The 18215-nt window shown below is 39.3% G+C and overlaps 1 protein-coding gene across 1 annotated transcript; it reads right to left on the reverse strand.

The window, feature by feature from the left end:
• Positions 1 to 13497: 13497 nt before the first annotated feature.
• Positions 13498 to 16380, reverse strand: LOC147320024 (collagenase 3-like). Its single transcript, XM_086307836.1, has 10 exons — positions 16243 to 16380; positions 15832 to 16079; positions 15595 to 15743; positions 15311 to 15439; positions 15039 to 15200; positions 14786 to 14909; positions 14561 to 14694; positions 14298 to 14457; positions 14086 to 14189; positions 13498 to 13912 (listed from the first exon to the last, which is right to left on the reverse strand). The coding sequence occupies exons 1-10, from the start codon at positions 16339 to 16341 to the stop codon at positions 13803 to 13805; spliced, it is 1419 nt and encodes a 472-aa protein (XP_086163962.1). The 5' UTR covers positions 16342 to 16380; the 3' UTR covers positions 13498 to 13802.
• Positions 16381 to 18215: the final 1835 nt, after the last annotated feature.

An 18215-nucleotide genomic window follows, 5' to 3' on the forward strand; every position in this document is an offset into this window, starting at 1 on the left:
CATACATACATACATAAGTCACTCATAAATAAATAGTTGGAAAAGAAACATGTGTAGTTGTAGCAGCAAACAGTGTGTTAAGTGGATGCGTTGTACAGGGAGATGGCCACAGGCAGGAATGATTTCCTGTGTCGTTCAGTGGTGCTTTTCGGTAATCTCAGTCTCTCACTGAACGAGCTCCTGTGACTGACCAACATGTCATGGAGTGGGTGGGAGGTGTTATCCAACATTGTCTTTATCTTGGACAGCATCCGCCTCTCCGACACCACCTTGAGGGAGTCCAGCTCCATCCCCACAACATTGCTGGCCTTACGGATTAGTTTATTAAGTCTGTTGGCATCTGCGACCCTCAGCCTGCTCCCCCAGCATGCAACAGCATAGAGGATCGCACTGGCCACAACAGACTCATAGAAAATCCTCAGCATTTTCTGGCAGATGTTGAAGGACCTCAGTCGCCTCAAAAAATAGAGACGACTCTGGCCCTTCCTGTAAAGTGCTGTGGTGTTTTTAGCCCAGTCCAGTTTATTGTCAGTGTGTACTCCAAGGTATTTATAGTCCTCCACAATGTCAACACTGACCCCCTGGATTGAAACAGGGGTCAAGTGTTTCCTGGTCTTCCTGAAGTCCACGATCAGTTCCTTGGTCTTTGCCACGTTGAGCTGCAGATGATTCTGCTCACACCACGTGACAAAGGAGTCGACCACAGCCCGGTACTCTGTCTCATCATCCCTGCTGATGCATCCAACCACCGCAGAGTCATCAGAAAACTTCTGAAGATGGCAGGTCTCTGTGCAGTGGCTGAAGTCTGTGGTGTAGAGGGTAAAAACTATTCCTATTTTCAAGCTCTTGTGCAGAATTGACTTTATAGCTGATTTAAAGCAGATTTAAACATATTTGAGGATTTTCTTTGTGTGTATTTGTTCCAGAATTATTACTATTTTTATCACTTTATTGTAATTTAGTTTCCAGAGCTAGTTTAATTCTTAGCTGTAATTATTTAAAAATTATTTTCTCAGTGGTAAATGGCCTGTATTTGTATAGCGCTTTACTTAGTCCCTAAGGACCCCAAAGCCCTTTACACTACATTCAGTCATTCACCCATTCACACACATATTCACACACATATTCACACACACATTCACACATGGTATTTGGTATCTGGACTTAATAAGCTCAGAACAGTTATCACAGTTAGATGTTCTTGTCACATTAAACACTTTCACCTGTGTTTTCTTGTAATGGATGTGTTAACATAAATTTAATATTCTGTCAAAGACTCAATAGAGGAATTGAAAGTGTTTTTTTTATTATGAACACTTTGGTTTTTGCACGATCCAACATGATTCCAAATGAAAAGAAGTATTTTGCCAGGAATTGGTCATGACATTGTCAACATTTCTATTATAAAAAAAATTCAAGTCAGTTTATTCTACACATTCAATAGTGCCCAACCGCACAAAGTTTTGGAAACTGAAACTTTTTTTTTCTGTGAGTCGACTGCAGGTGGGTGTTTTCCACCTTACCTGTAATTATCCCCAAACACTTTGTGTCACTGTTATAGGAAAACTACATTTCTGTCAGTGTTACACAATACTGGACACAGGGATGAAGAGTTTTGACTTTATAAAGTAATGTTCAGCCTCAGGTAAATTAGGCAACAGCAGTAAAAAGACACACACACACACACACGCACGCACGCACGCACGCACGCACGCACGCACGCACGCACGCACGCACGCACGCACACACACACAGTGAATATGTTTCAACATAAAAGCAAAGATGTTTTTTAATCAGGAAAATATCAAATTTTCTTTGCTAAGTAAAAAATAAATCCCTCTGATGGAACGACACGAGCTTAAAATAAATGTTACGTTTGGCTGAATAGCTCTATATCACATGTTGATGTTTGTATAGAGAGATTTAAAATTAAAATTAGCAGCAAAATTAGATTAAAACACACATTTCAAATCATGAAAACTGTACAAATTCCAATGTTACATCACTGTATTACACACTGAGGTAAGACTAACCACACACTAACCACTTCTCTATTTTCTGTTCGATACATTGTGGTTATTACTGGACGTAAAAGTTTGTGTACGCATGCACAGCACCGTCAAGCTCCAGGGAAAGCATTACTTCACTTATCTCCTCTCTGTCACTGTTTCATTGCCTTCCTTCACTTCACATTCCAGCAGCTCATTAACACGACTGATGGAGTGCACACGTTTGAAGTTGGAGTCGTATTTGTAGTCCAAGTTTCCTTTGAAGAAGTGCACAGATCCTGTGGGGAAATCAATATTCATTTAGAATTTGAAACTTAAAATGTATTGTGGCAAACTGTGTTTGCTGTATGGGGCAAGGACTGTCTGTGTACAGTGCATTCAAAAGTATTCATAATGAAAAGGTTTAAGTACCTTGGATAGTACTGCCTTGGTTATAAACCTTTATACCTTACATTTTACTCTATGTCTATATGCAAGTATTTTCCAATCACAGTTAGTGAAGATATTCTATTAATCTGAGAGTCAAACAGCAAAGGAGCAGAAAACTATGAAGTGTTAGTGTAAATGTACTGTAAATTTTGTTGGATTGAATTTCTTTTTATGAGAAATTGACATTTTAAAGGGCTCTAAAAGAAAAGTGATGTAAGTACCATCATAGAAGACAGCAGCATCTATAGGCGTTGGGATCTCTGGCCACTGCTCCTCAACAGACATTGGTGATCCCTCCATCAACCTTTGTTCCTCGTTGTATCTACATTATCACATATAATAATAAAATATAATAGTTATTTTAGAAAAGCAGAGATTAATGTCAGTATTTTCTTGTTTATGGATGACAACATTTCCATGGGAAGTGTGATAAACTACATGACTACTTTACTTAAAGCACCGTTTTGATGACAAATAGTCAAGTTGGTGACAACAGTTGATTCTGCAACCACTTGTACTAGAGATGTGTAATTTTGTATTACATCAAAGCGTAAGCAGGAAGCCTGTCTGGTTTAGACTGGTTCTCACGCAATGATGTTCTGTTTCTATGTGTGAAATAATAACAGCACTCACACATAGCCATACAAAATTCTTTAAAGTAAATTTTAAAACTGCGGAATGATGGCTGCTGTCAGTGCACCGCTACATAGATGAAATGTATTTGAATTAATCCATACCTGCTAGTGTTTTTTCATTTCCATCACAATGTTCTTAATCTGAAGGTTTAAAATAGATAAATGGGTCACAATCCTGTTTAGAGAGCTCTCTGTTTGACCCATTTACTAATGCAACCACGTCTTCACTGACCACCTTACCAACTTATCACCAACCTTGTTGTATTCTACAATGTGAAAATAATGACCAAAGTCCAAACGGGGAACTAAACTTCTAATTCAAGTTCCTATTTAGAACTGACGAACTGTGCTTCAAACCCAAGTAGGCCGCTTTACATAAACCTTGTGTAAAACATCTTTGGACACAATCTTTAAAAAGTAAATATATTCTCCCAAACCCATATGAAGGTGTAAGCAGTCTTTTCCACTTTATGTTGGCTGCAGCTTGTTGTTGTTTTATTATTACTCTTTAACATATTTTTGCTGGTTTTAACAGAAGAGGACAGTCTGGATCTCTTATATCTGATTGCTCTTTCATCTACCTACTATCAGGAACACCCATCTATGTAAGATCTCAGCAGTGTGCAACTGCTTATACTAGATTGGGGAGCAGTGGCCAGGGATCCCAACGCCTATAGATGCATCTGTCTTCTGTGATGGTAGTTACATCACTTTTCCTGTCATCTCATTGCATAAAGGTGATGCCAGTACATAAACATGTCTCACACCTCTCCAGGTACATCAGTAAAATTTAAATGAAAAGGTTCAAGACGTGACAAATTAAAAATTAAAGGGTGGTTAATCAGCTTTCAACTCTACAAAAACAGAGCATGCACTTACAAAAATACATACATGGAATAGGCCTGCAAACAGTCAGACTAACCATCCATTACAAAACTACAGTACACTGGCACAGTGATGTACTGAAACATGTTTACTGTGGTAAAGTATGTAGTACAGTCATTGTACATATGTAATTGTTGTCAACATTTACATACTATGATGTCGAAAAAGGTAACTACCTGTGCTCTTCGGATCATGGTAGACACAGTGAATCTACTGTTTGGTTGTACCCTTAGTCTGGCCTCCTTCATTGTCATACTATGGACAAGAACATGGACAATCACAGTAGCTCTGATTTCATCTGATATTACTGTTCTTTGTCCTCGCTGACCACCTTGACCTCCTCTCATACGAACTCCTCTTCTTGGATTTCTAACCATTGTAGTGCCTCACAAACCAGTGATCTGGCTTATATGTATCCTTACATCATTAGCCACAAGTGTGATAAATTTTGAGTTGTGTTCAACCGGTGACACCTGAGCGTTAATTGTGTTTGACTTTTGCCACCAGTGCTCACCATTATGCAACACAGGTGCATCACAATGATAATATGTTGACAAGATGTGTCTAAACAGGTGAAAAGTGCTTATGGTTTTGCCAAAAGAGTGACTGATTCAATAAGTGGGTTCAGGCAACTGAGACTTTGGTTCAAACAATAGAGTTTTCGAGAAAAACTGTAACAAAGTGGAAACACTAGGAGTCAAAATGTATCACACACCAATCAGAAACTTTGATGGATAGACAAAAGTCAGCTCATTCAGGTTTGAAACAATGGATCCAAAGACATGCAAAGCAAGAGTTTGAGGAGGACGAGGAGGTCTAGGACACCAGGGAATGAGGAGGAGGTGGAGGTAAAGGAACATAATTGCCCATTGGCTTATTGTAAATGTCCCTGGTCAGCAAGGAGGGAATGTCACTCTGTGCGCAGCCATCAGCCAACGAGGGTTACTCCACTGCCATGCCATTCTAGGACCCTATAACGCTATGCTTCTCATTGCTTTTCTTGATAGTCTGAGATAACATATGTTCCAGCGGGACTGCAGGGAACCAGCACAAACCAGAGCAGTCCCACTGCGTTGTTGTTTGGGATTACATTAGCTTCCATCGCATTGCTATGGTTGATGACTGGTGTTCTAACATCTTTCTGCCTTCATACTCTCCGTTTCTAAACCTGATAGAGGAGTATTTTGGGCATGGCGGTGGAAAGTGTACGACAAAGAACCATATGTCCATGTGCACCTCCTCCAGGCCATGGAAGATGCCTACCTTGACATATCAGTATATGCATGCCAGTGTGGATCAGGCATGCATGAGGATTTTAACCCCGCTGCCTGGCTAGGGCCAATATAGCCTGTGATGTGGATGAGATTCTCTGGCCTGACCCAGACCACAGACAGGATGCTGAGGTGGACTAATGTTTTTGGTGTGTGTTATACTGTATGGTACATGAATAAAAATGTGCCACTGTATCTACATTGGTTTCATCTTTTTTGTTCATGATTTGAAAAGGTTTTTGAGGGGAAGAACCACAAGGAACATAACTTGGCAGTTTGGGGAATATTGTTTTACATTTATTGCACCAATGTGTAAGATTATGTTGTCATGTGTGTGTTTGGGGCCTTGTGAATGCTGTCTGTGGCAAAGTTTGGTTTTTCAGCAAGAGTGATTGGTTTTGAGTATAGAGCTTCATTTTGACCTAACAATACGGTGTTTGGGAAATTGGGTGAGACGTTATGGATTTGTGTTTACTGTTTTGGGAATACGAGGCATAGTTTCAAGAAATGTGTTTAAGCAATCAAGAAAAACTGTAATCAGCTACCATCTCTCCTATGGATTCTTTAATGTCTACAGTCTCAGATCAACACAGCCCTGCCCTTCAGCACTATCAGCAGCAGGAGCAGCAGCAACCCCTCAACAGCAACATTGTACCTAGGGCTGCCACAAACGATTATTTTGATAGTCGACTAGTCACTGATTATTTTTGATTAGTTGACTAATCAGATCATGCATCAAATGGACGTAAAACGTACAGCTTATTGCACCAGCAGCATCTGCTCTTATATAACTATCATTAGCTTACATCTTTAAGTGTTTAAGGTCTGTGCTAACTAAAAATAAAGACAAGATGATATTTCACTAAATTTTAATGAAATCTGCAGATAGTTTCGGTGAAGTTTATGAAAATATGTTAAACGTTTATTTTGTGACCCAGAAAGAATAATAAGAGTAATATTAAAACTAACTAGCTGCCGCCATTGTTGGAAACTGAGCTGGGCTGCGCTATGAATTGTGGGACACAGCTTCTTCTTCTTCGGGGTTTAACGGCAGCTGGCATCCTTGTACATGCAGTGCTGCCATCTTCTGTTTCAGTCCGTTATTACACTCTTAAATCCTGCTACTTATTCCTGCGTCTCTTGGGATCTTACAAAGCTTCAAACGACGCGTCGACTATTAAATTAGTCGTCAACGATTTTGATAGTCGACTAATCGTGGCAGCCCTGATGACAGTGATATAGTGTGATGAGATTCCATATTAGATTCTTGATGAATGTGTGTTGTTGTTCTTCACCCTGGTTCTATGTGCCCCTTTTTAACTTTGAGCACCCACCCCTTTCAACATCTCTGCACGGCCCTGGTGTTCAAAATTTTGCAAGCGAAGTCTCTGTACTAAGAATTGAGGGTTTTGTTATTCATAATTTCATTTAATTCTAGTTTTGTTTTGTGTATTTTGTTCAGCATTTCCTGTTCCCGATGGGACACGTAGGCTTCTTCTAAAGATTTTGGGGTTTTTTTCTAATTCCTGAATATTCTTTTTTTTTTTTTTTTTTTATGTGATGAGAAAGAAATTATTTTACATCTCATCACAGCTTTCCCTGCTTCCCAGAGAACAGATGTTGATGTTCCAACGTCATTATAGTCTAAATATAAAGTCCACTCCTTTTATAAAATGTTGAATAAATTCTTCATCTTTGAGCAATGATGTATTAATCTCCAGTTTTTACTTGGTGGAATGTTCTTCTGATGTATTAGTGTTAACGACAGAGGAGCATGATCGCTGACAGCTATAGGGTGTATCTCAGTGTCTGAAATGTCACTCAACAGTGAGCTGCTGACTACAAAATAATCGTGATGAGAGTAGGAGTGATGGACATATGAGAAGAAAGTATATTCCTTATAGTTGGGGTGAAGGGAGCGCCATGCGTCGCCAAGACCAAAGTCGCTCATCTACTGTCTGATTATTATATTTGTGGACCGCAAATTGTGCTGAGTTCCTGCTGTATTGAGCCTATCCATTTCTTCATGTAGTCCAAAGTTGAGGTTGCCCCAAGAAGTGCGCAATCTGGGTGTTCAGAGAGTGCACTAAAAAAAAGTGGAAGAAGCTATGTACTTACATAGCTTTTTACATAGTATAGATAATTTAATGATTAGGAATCTACCCTCTGGATCTATAAATGTGAGTACTGAGAAATTAATATCTTTATGTATTAAAATTGCTTCTCCCCTTTGTCTAAAGCTGTAGGAGGCGAAGAACACAGTGGGAAACTCAGGTACTTTAAGTTCATTTATAGCTGTGACAGGTCTGTTTGTCTCTTGTAATAAAACAACGTCTGCCTGTAGTTTTTATATTTATATTCATTTTTCCTGCAGTGTATAAAAATTGGTGTATTTCAAAAATAAACCTATTAAGACACTCAAAATAAATTTCCTGTGGTGGGAAACTATTTTGTGCAACTTTTTTGTATTTACAGTTTTGAGAGATAAGCCTCTTAAATTTCTCTAACTAGAAATATATGTTAAAAAAACAAAAACGATTTTCAATCTTTTTGTAGTTTATTGCACTTTTTTGTAATTTATGTAATTACTATGCACTTAATGCAGACATATTATTAAAATTTGGGCTATAATGGTTGTATTGATGTACAGCAACTTGAAATGCTCCCAAAAATGGCTCCACAGCATGTAAAAATATAATATAAGCTCTGGCGGACTTGGTTCTATGGTAGGTCTTAAAGGGTTAATCTAGCATTCCTGGCTAGTTAGAGTTTTTATTAGGTAGTATTCATTGTACTTTGCAATTGCACCTATATGCAATCTTAACTTATATTATTATATTACCGGAATAATCTTCCAGTTGATATTCCCGTGTCTGAATTATTTGATCTTTTAAATTACGATCAATAACTTATTTATTTAACTTAGCATTGCCGATTAATTAGTGCTTTGTTTCATCTGGTAGTGTTTTTTGCACTTTACTATTGCATCTGTTATACCCCTAACTAAAGATTGTGAATTATTATGTAGTTTTAGTTTGCATTATTCTCCTGAATTAGAAGAAGCTGATAACTATTGCATTTGTTAAACTGATTTGCATTACATTAGACTGCTGATTTATCCTTTAATTTTATGTAATTTTATTTTTATTTCCTACTATTGTATTTAGAAGCACTTTGGTGTACCTCTGGTCTTTAAATAATAATAATAATAATAATAATAATAATAATAATAATAATAATAATAATAATAATAATAATAACAATAAACTTTATTTATAAAGCACACTTAAAAACCAAGGGTATGCCAAGGTGCTTAACAAGTAAGAGAGTATAGGAGGAGGATAATAGAAATAGGACCAAAGCAAGTACTACGTATGCAAGAAGATAACTGTCACTGATACATAGGAAAGCAACAGGTACAGAGCAAACAAGAATTTAAATGAGCATAAAAGTGCATGATATAAAGTCATAAAAGAAATATTAACTAGAGGGAAAGGCAAGATTTCTAATGTGTTATAGAAATGAAGTTGTATTGTATTGTTCACTTCACCATCCTTCTTCGTTCGTCGCGAGCCGCCGCTGCAGGCCTGGGATTCAAACAGCAGAGAAGGTGGTGAGCTGGAGATTGGAGGAGTAGTGAATGTTGACAGGGAGCCTCCCATTCTGATCACCGGAGACTTGGACGAGGACCATGCAGTTGATTCATTTGGCCAGAGTCACGTGATCAGTGACGTCATTAAAAAGCTTCATTAAATGCTTTGGTTCTTGATTCGGTGGTTTATAAGGAAGTGAATCATTTGCGGGATTTGTGGAGTTTTTTGATGGTGAGAGACAGCAAACCAGTGATTATTCTGTTGAGAGATATGCAGCCAGCCAGGGTGGAAGGAGGTTCTGTCATGTGGGAGTATTTTGAGTTGATTTTGGTCACAACAGAAGCATACTCCATAATGAGTTGTGCATTTTTATATGTATATTATATGCAATTTTAATCTATTGTATTTACCAACATCAAGAAGTCACAAGCAAAGGAAGACCACACCGTGGCACAAGGAAAGTTTATTGATGAAAATTATTTATTAAACAAATAAACATAACAATTTCTTCACCCCCAAAAATACATGTTCAAAGCAACACAACGGTGGCCCAACATCAGATAGATCTGCTGTCAGAGTTATATTGTTGGATTGTTATTTTTGCTTAGAAACATATAATCATATATGCTTAGAGGTATTTAATCGATTGTATAATGACAGGATGTCTGATCCTTAGTAGTCTACAAAGACTCTGTGTGCGTTCCAGAGCACTCTGGCATACACACACATCCTAAGGTCATGAGAGAGGTCGTACCTTCTTTTTCTGATTTATAGTATAGGAGGACACCTACTCTGTGTCTGTTTAGGTGAACTGTTGGACTCACGGGCGCCAGCAGATCATTCACAGGGTCACATCTTGACACACACACACACATACCTACACTACACACAGACGAGGTACTCTTTGTTCACAATGTGTAAGATGTCATATGTTAAGGAACCTATGCATATTCATGTAACCACAATAAAAGGCAGTGCTACAGGGGAGCTGACTGAGAGTGACTGGGGTTCGAGCGGCAGGAACAGCGCTCGTCTCAGTCAGCAACAGGTTTGTGCCAACATAAACCTAACAACTGTGAACTCCACTCTGTAGCATGGGCAGTCATAATGAAGCAGTTCATTTTATTTTGTGGATTCAAGCTGCTCTTCATATTTTTGGCCACCAGATGTCACCAAAGACGACTGTGTTGAAAAGCTTTGAGTAATGAACACAAGCTTCAATGATTCAGAAAGCTTCATTTGGCCATCACTAACACTAGGAAGCTAGAAAACTAGAAACCTGAAAACTAGAGACTAAGGACGAGGATCACAGGGAGCTCAGAGGAAAAAACACAGCACAGTAAGGGTACAATGGAACAACTAACAGAGAAACAAAGGACTTAAATACACAAGCAGGACAATGAGACGATTGGGAACAGGTGGCAACACAGCTGGGACAAATAAGACCTAATGAGACAAGGGAAGCAAAATCAGACACACTGCACACAGGACAGGGACTATCAAAATAAAAGAGGAAACACACGACAGGCGCAGAGGCACGCTCTTGACACTGAATAGGACAAACACGGCGCACAGGGACAGGAGTAACAAACTGCGACATGAGACACAACTAGGGAGCAAGAAAATAAACATGACAGAATTAAACCTACACTTAACATCAGGGGCACAGGAACAAAACCTAAGAACTAGAAATCTTTGATAAATCTTTGTTTTTACTTGTGAACTATGTAAGCTGAGACCAATGAACTAATGATCACGGTATTCAAAATCAAAGCTGATATTTTCTGAATTTTTCTCTCAATAGTTAATATGATATTTTTTATATGATTTTACTGTAGTTCAGCCACTTCCATTATGAAATAATTAGAACTTAATTCGAATAAAAGTACTCAGAATGACTTGTAATATTTTTGGTGATCCTGTGACCTTCCCTCATCACATCAAAATGCTGACATATCATTTGTGTTTTGTGCAAATTAGCAAGCGTTAGCATGCTTGTGTACTAGCTAAAGCTATAGGGTTAAATGTGATAATTATTTTATTTTTTATATACGCTAAATATTAAGCATAAGAATATGCTAGTCACCATTATCCATTAGCACAAAGCTGTAATAGTTTCAGGTGTAAAACTCGCAGATAGTTTTACTATTACCATTTTTCTTTATTTTCTGACTATCACTTCCTACATTTTTACAGAAATATCTCTATTTGTATAACTGCATTATCAAAACAGCTCATTACTTTAGGTTTAAGATATTTGAGGTGAGTTGTTTCCTGTCACTGTGCATCTATAAACACCAACTCTTTCAGTGTAGTTTGCTACATATATCTGTAAGTCGAAGGTGCAGCTGCTGTATTTTGTCTACTTATCTAGTCCAGTGTCAGGCTTCACCAGAGTCATTCATACCTATTTAGCATCACCAATTAACCCAACTACATGCATGTCTTTGGGCTGTTGGGAGAAATCTGAAGTACCTACAAAGGGAAAAGATCCCAGGATGGATTTAAAAATATAACCTTCTTGCTGTGAGGCAATAGCTCTAACCACTATATCACTGTGCTGTCACTGCTGAAGTTCTGTTTTTGCATATTGTGAAGCAACATTTAAAACAAAACAAAGTATGCTAACGTTGTGTTATTCAAAGGCTGCTTGAACAAAAGAGGCACTCTAGTGCAGGCTTTTTTTAGAATCATTTATCTCTTGTATTTTACTTTTATTCTACTTGTTCTGCTACCCTACATTCCTAAGAATTTAATTCCAAGTTAAAATACAAATTGTATTCTTTTCTGTTGTGGAATTTTATTATAATATGACCAACTGTGTTTCAGTTAGCTAAAAATCACGGGTCATTTACTCACCAGAGGGTTGGTGGTTTGATCCCAGGCTCCTCCAGTCTACATGCCAAATATCTTTGGGCAAGATACTAACCCCATGTTGCCCCCTGATGCATCCATTGGAGTGTGAATTCGAGTGAATGTCAGATAGAAGCACTAAAAACCTTAGATAATGTGCTTGTGTGAATGGGTATGATCGGGTGAATGCACCAGATGTAGAAAGCACTTTGAGTACTCAGTGAGAGTAGAAAAGCGCTATATAAGAACCAGTCCATTTACCATTTAAAGTCCTTTAATTTTTTATTTTTTATTTTTTTAAATCGACAGTGCACCATATAATCCTACGGAGCCCCGCAGGGGACATGGGAGAAAAAAAAGATTAAGACGGACTTTTGCGAGATCTCGCAAAACAAACTCGGGATCTCGCAAAACTTTTGCGAGATCTCGCAAAACAAACTCGGGATCTCGCAAAACTTTTGCGAGATCTCACAAAAGTTGAATTCCAACAATGGCGGCAGCTACTTAGTTGTAATATTACTCTTTCTGGGTCACAAAATACACTTTTAAGATATTTTGAGGCGTGAATGTAGTTGGTTGGCTTCGAGCTGGCGGCCTCCGAAGAATGCGGCTAAAACTTTGGCGAGATCTCGCAAAACTTTTGCGAGATCCTGAGTTTGTTTTGCGAGATCTCGCAAAAGTCCGTCTTAATTTTTTTTTTTCTCCCATGTCCCCTGCGGGGCTCCGTATAATCCGGTGCGCCTTATGTATGAATTCTGGTTGTGCTTACTGACCTCAAACCGATTTTATGTGGTACAAAGCGCTCAAAAATCTGTCAAAAAACATTTTAGTACGACTTTGCTAAACTACGAAGCCACAGGCTTAATGGATTGTCGGAGCATTATGACTACTGTAGTCAGGAGCCTCGCAGAGTAATCTGGGTCCTAAACTCCGTCCATTTCAGGTCCCAAAGTCAAACAAACACTGCGGCATCAGTGAGAGTTAAAAACTGTCTAAATTCTTTCATCTTTAATAAAATGATCAGTGTTGCTGCTTTACCAGGTGTAACAATTAAGTTTAACATCCAGGCATCCATGAAAACAGAATTTAGTAAATTTAATGGAGTTAGAAGTTAGCAGGAAGTTAGCTCGCTAGCTTCCACCTAAACATGATATAGCATGTTCTGAATGAGAGATTTCTGAAAAAATTCAAACGTACAGCTCTGCTATCACTTCAAACATAAATGAAGACAGAAAACTAAACAGCAGTGGCGTTTGTAGGGTTACTGAAGTTGGGCTAGCTGGTATATAATGATGTGCAACATGATCGCTAGCGACACAGCTATGTTAGCATAACATAAACACAGTGAAGCTGGGGGATGAACGCTAACTTTTTTCCACTCGATAAAAGTTAACGTGAGGGTTCCTGATGGTTAGGGACAAATGCAATGGCATGGCAGAATGCTGTAAACGGACCAAACTTCAGTCAGGAGAACAACTGAGATAATCCATCCACAATACGAGGTTAGTCATTAATATACTGCAACAACACGGGAATAGAGCAGCTGCGACAGAATTCAGTATTAATGATTCAATGGTACGGAAGTGGAGGAAGCAAGAAGAATGAGTTGAGTAAAGTTTGACTTATATGACTGCTTTGTTTGCTTAATGCACCTTATAATCCGGTGCGCTTTATGGTCCGAAAAATACGATACTATTACTTGAGTAAAGAAGCAGTTCTTCAACTTTTGCAGGAAGATCTGTACTTATACTTGAGTTACCAGTGTGTGTACTTTATCCACCTATGGTTGTAACATTGTAACACAACAGTAACACATTTAAAATGTGCTTATTGATGATGTCAATTTATTTTTACTGTACTCCATTTGACCTTTTGTGTACATAAATAGGTCAAAACACAACAACAACAATTAGCGAACGGAAAAATTAAATAATGAGTGTGACATAAATAAAACAAAATAAAAAGTTATGGTAAAGCTTAATAAAGTTAACATAACAATAACAGTATTAAGTACATACGCTGCTGTTAACTTTTTAACAATAAAATTAAATATCCAAAAATATATTGACACAGTTACTCTTCTTTCTTTTCTTTTTTTTTACTGTGCCTTAGCATTCAAAATCTTTTCTAGTATTTGGTGCAGGGCAAGAAGTAGCTGTTCGGCAGCACACGGTACAGCCTCCCGCTCCACATGGCGTACTCAAACATTTGTGGTCCACTGTAGAGGTAGGTGTACCCTGCAGAACAGAGATGCTACATGTTAGTGCTGCATAACAGACCAGAGGGATTTTTAAACATGTTAAAATAGCAATCATTCATTACATGTAAACTCAAAAGATAAAAACAGAAATATCAAAAACAGAAATCATTGTCTCGTTTCAGTGGTCTTCAAGCCTGAATTGCTGCTCACCTCCTTGCTGCAGAGCTGCAGTCACTTTGGAGGTCATTCCCAAGAAGGTCTCATCCACCTGTTTGGGGAATCCCTTATCCATCTTCTTTGTGGCCTCATTATAACTGGGAAAAGAAAAATGTATTTAGATTCATCTAACATTTGTAATACAACTTGTAAGCTGCTGTATGAAAATCAGTTGCCTAATTTTCTCAGGTCTTAGTGGAACACACCTGTAGTATTCACTGCCTACAAAGAACAGAGTCTTCCCACTTTGTTCGTCATAGAGGGCCGCATCAACTTTCTTCACTTTTTTAGGCAGACCAAAGCTGGATATTGATTTAGGATAGCCACTTACAAGATCATAGCCGCTGAAAGCCCACACCTGCTGACCTGTGAACAAATAAGAAGTAGACTTTATAGTAAAGCTATGTAAAGGCACAAAAATGCTGACTTCAAAGGAGTGCTGCATTAGGTGGACACTGAGAAAGCATACCTTTAAAAAGTAAGACACGGTCTGATTGTTGGCTCTCATAAGCAGCATCAATGTCAACAGGGGCATCGGGCCAGAAATTTGTGATGAGAGTTTGCTGAGGTGTGTTGCTCTGAGGGTGGTTGCGCCAGAAGAATCTGTGAAGACACACAGAAAATGTACATTAATGTAAATGATCAGTCAGCAAATCTCAGTAGCTCAGGTATTCATGCATTTATTTTGTGATACCTGTCCTTGAAGAAGAGCATCTCTCCTCGCAGTGTGGCAACAGCATCCAAAACCATCGTTGAATCACAGGCATCAGGAGTAGTGGGGGCTGTAGGTCCAGGTACAATGATATCCTCATTTGGACCTGGAGGTAATTTAATAAATATCACACTGTTGTAAGTTGTAAAATTATTTATGCACAGGCTCTTCTAAGATTTTGGTCAACTCAAATATTTTTAATTGAATAAAACCAAAAAAAGAATTTAGCACTCACCATAGAGGGACTGGATGCCATTAACGTCATCCCGGGGAAGAATATAGGTGTCAGGGTTACTGTATGAGTACACTGGGTACATGAGAGCACCGGGGTCATTGGAGTGAGACAAGCCCAGAGAGTGACCAAATTCATGGGCAGCAACCATAAAGAGGACGTAGCCTGAAGTAGAAAACACAGAATGACAATTGGTTACAGCTAAGGATAACTCAGGTCGCACACTACAGAGTAATAATTTGGACACCACAGTTCATAAAAGTAAACAAACTTACCCGTGTTTGAGCGGAACGTGAACGTTTCATCTTCATCAAAATGGGCATCCCCTCCAATGCCATCACCGGGAGCAAATGCGTGGGCGAGAGTGCCATCAGGGCCATCAAAGGGGTAATAATCACCATGTGCTGTTAGAAGATAGTAGTTTCAGGGTTGGCCAAACAAAACACAGACACTAAAAAAGCTTAGTGTTCCTGACTGATAGGTGGGATGGTCATGTCTTGTGCAATAATACAATAAAAACGTTCAGTGATTATATTACTTAGTGTGTTTTTAGACTCACCCCGGCGACCAAAGGAGATCATAATATCAGCAATGCCGCTGTAGATCCTTGTGAACCTCAGTGGAGTGACTTTGGCCCACACCTGCAGAGCTTTGTCTATGGAGTCATCCACCTCTGCCACAGACATGTCAGGTGTGTAGTTCTCTATCCTGCAGAGCACAACAATATCCAAGAAAATCATTAGTGTGGTCACATTTTCTCACGTTGTGTGTTATGTTGTGTCTTTAGATCATTCACCTGTATGTGAGGCTGTTTTTCTGCCATTTAGCGTTGTTATCAAAAGTGGAGAAACGAGCGACCTGTTCATCGGGAACCCCACAGCGGGGCTTCTTCATCATGGCCAAAGTGTCAGCATCCAGAGACCCGGTGATCTGGAGACCAAAGAATCTCTGCATCTCAGCCAGCTTCTTGTTCAGCGGGCTGATGCCCCTTCTGACAGCTGGACCCTCCTCCTCTGTGAGGTTGAAGAATTTCTTCAGGTAGTTCTGGAAGAGAGAAATATTCAGAGCTTTACACTCAAATATCTGTCAGCATGTTTAAGCTCAAGAAACAAGACAAATAACAACATGGGATGGACAATTAAAATAATCACAACGTTTGTCCACTCTAGCCTATGCCAAAAAATAAAAAACAGCCAAGTACACATACCTTTGCAAAACTTTCATCTTGCCCAGTAATCTGAGATACTGGCATGCAGTAAACTGCCACTGCCAGGCCAAGCAGAATGCTCAGAGTCAAAGTCTTCATGCTTCCTCGTTGTGTGCAACTTGTGTCTCAGTGCTGTGAGAAGCTGTTATATAGGCTGGAGTTTGGATGTGTTGAGTAACTACCTGCCGTCAGTGACTAACGAAATGCTCCTTTTATGGTGAAGAGGGGAACTCTGGCTTTGATTGCTCATGACGGTGTTACATGTACAAAAAACACTGATGTTGAATCATTGTTGCAGTTTGCAGAGGAAATTGGTCATGAGATAATTAGAACAGCCCCAAATATGTAATTATCAGATTTTAGTTCATTTGATTTTTATTCAGATCTGACTTCCATATCCCACAGTGTGAAGAAAATCAAATTGATTTAATGATTTTATGAAGCTCACAGAAGCTCAGCTTTCAACTTTATGAAAGTTCTAGAAATAAAATTAAAATCAGAATCAGAATCAGAATACTTTATTGATCCCTGGGGGAAATTATTTTTTGTTACAGTGCTCCATTTTAAACCAACATTAAGACAAGACAGACAATACGCTAACTAAGAATAGTACAATATATACATATATATACATACATACATACATAAGTCACTCATAAATAAATAGTTGGAAAAGAAACATGTGTAGTTGTAGCAGCAAACAGTGTGTTAAGTGGATGCGTTGTACAGGGAGATGGCCACAGGCAGGAATGATTTCCTGTGTCGTTCAGTGGTGCTTTTCGGTAATCTCAGTCTCTCACTGAACGAGCTCCTGTGACTGACCAACATGTCATGGAGTGGGTGGGAGGTGTTATCCAACATTGTCTTTATCTTGGACAGCATCCGCCTCTCCGACACCACCTTGAGGGAGTCCAGCTCCATCCCCACAACATTGCTGGCCTTACGGATTAGTTTATTAAGTCTGTTGGCATCTGCGACCCTCAGCCTGCTCCCCCAGCATGCAACAGCATAGAGGATCGCACTGGCCACAACAGACTCATAGAAAATCCTCAGCATTTTCTGGCAGATGTTGAAGGACCTCAGTCGCCTCAAAAAATAGAGACGACTCTGGCCCTTCCTGTAAAGTGCTGTGGTGTTTTTAGCCCAGTCCAGTTTATTGTCAATGTGTACTCCAAGGTATTTATAGTCCTCCACAATGTCAACACTGACCCCCTGGATTGAAACAGGGGTCAAGTGTTTCCTGGTCTTCCTGAAGTCCACGATCAGTTCCTTGGTCTTTGCCACGTTGAGCTGCAGATGATTCTGCTCACACCACGTGACAAAGGAGTCGACCACAGCCCGGTACTCTGTCTCATCATCCCTGCTGATGCATCCAACCACCGCAGAGTCATCAGAAAACTTCTGAAGATGGCAGGTCTCTGTGCAGTGGCTGAAGTCTGTGGTGTAGAGGGTAAAAACTATTCCTATTTTCAAGCTCTTGTGCAGAATTGACTTTATAGCTGATTTAAAGCAGATTTAAACATATTTGAGGATTTTCTATGAGGTGCCGTAAGGGACATTATTACTGAAACGCTCTCACACACACTACTGAAACGCTCTCACACACACTACTGAAACACTCTCACACACACTACTGAAACGCTCTCACACACACTACTGAAATTTTACCTCTCACACACACTACTGAAACGCTCTCACACACACTACTGAAACGCTCTCACACACACTACTGAAACGCTCTCACACACACTACTGAAACGCTCTCACACACACTACTGAAATTTTACCTCTCACACACACTACTGAAACGCTCTCACACACACTACTGAATCGCTCTCACACACACTACTGAAACGCTCTCACACACACTACTGAAACGCTCTCACACACACTACTGAAACGCTCTCACACACACTACTGAAATGCTCTCACACACACTACTGAAACGCTCTCACACACACTACTGAAATTTT

The sequence above is a fragment of the Aulonocara sp. 'chitande type north' Nkhata Bay genome, linkage group LG10 (genome assembly GCF_057382095.1).
Source record: "Aulonocara sp. 'chitande type north' Nkhata Bay isolate Kocher_YH1m ecotype deep benthic linkage group LG10, A_spYH_male_GT1.1, whole genome shotgun sequence".
Classification (NCBI taxonomy): Eukaryota; Metazoa; Chordata; class Actinopteri; order Cichliformes; family Cichlidae; genus Aulonocara; species Aulonocara sp. 'chitande type north' Nkhata Bay.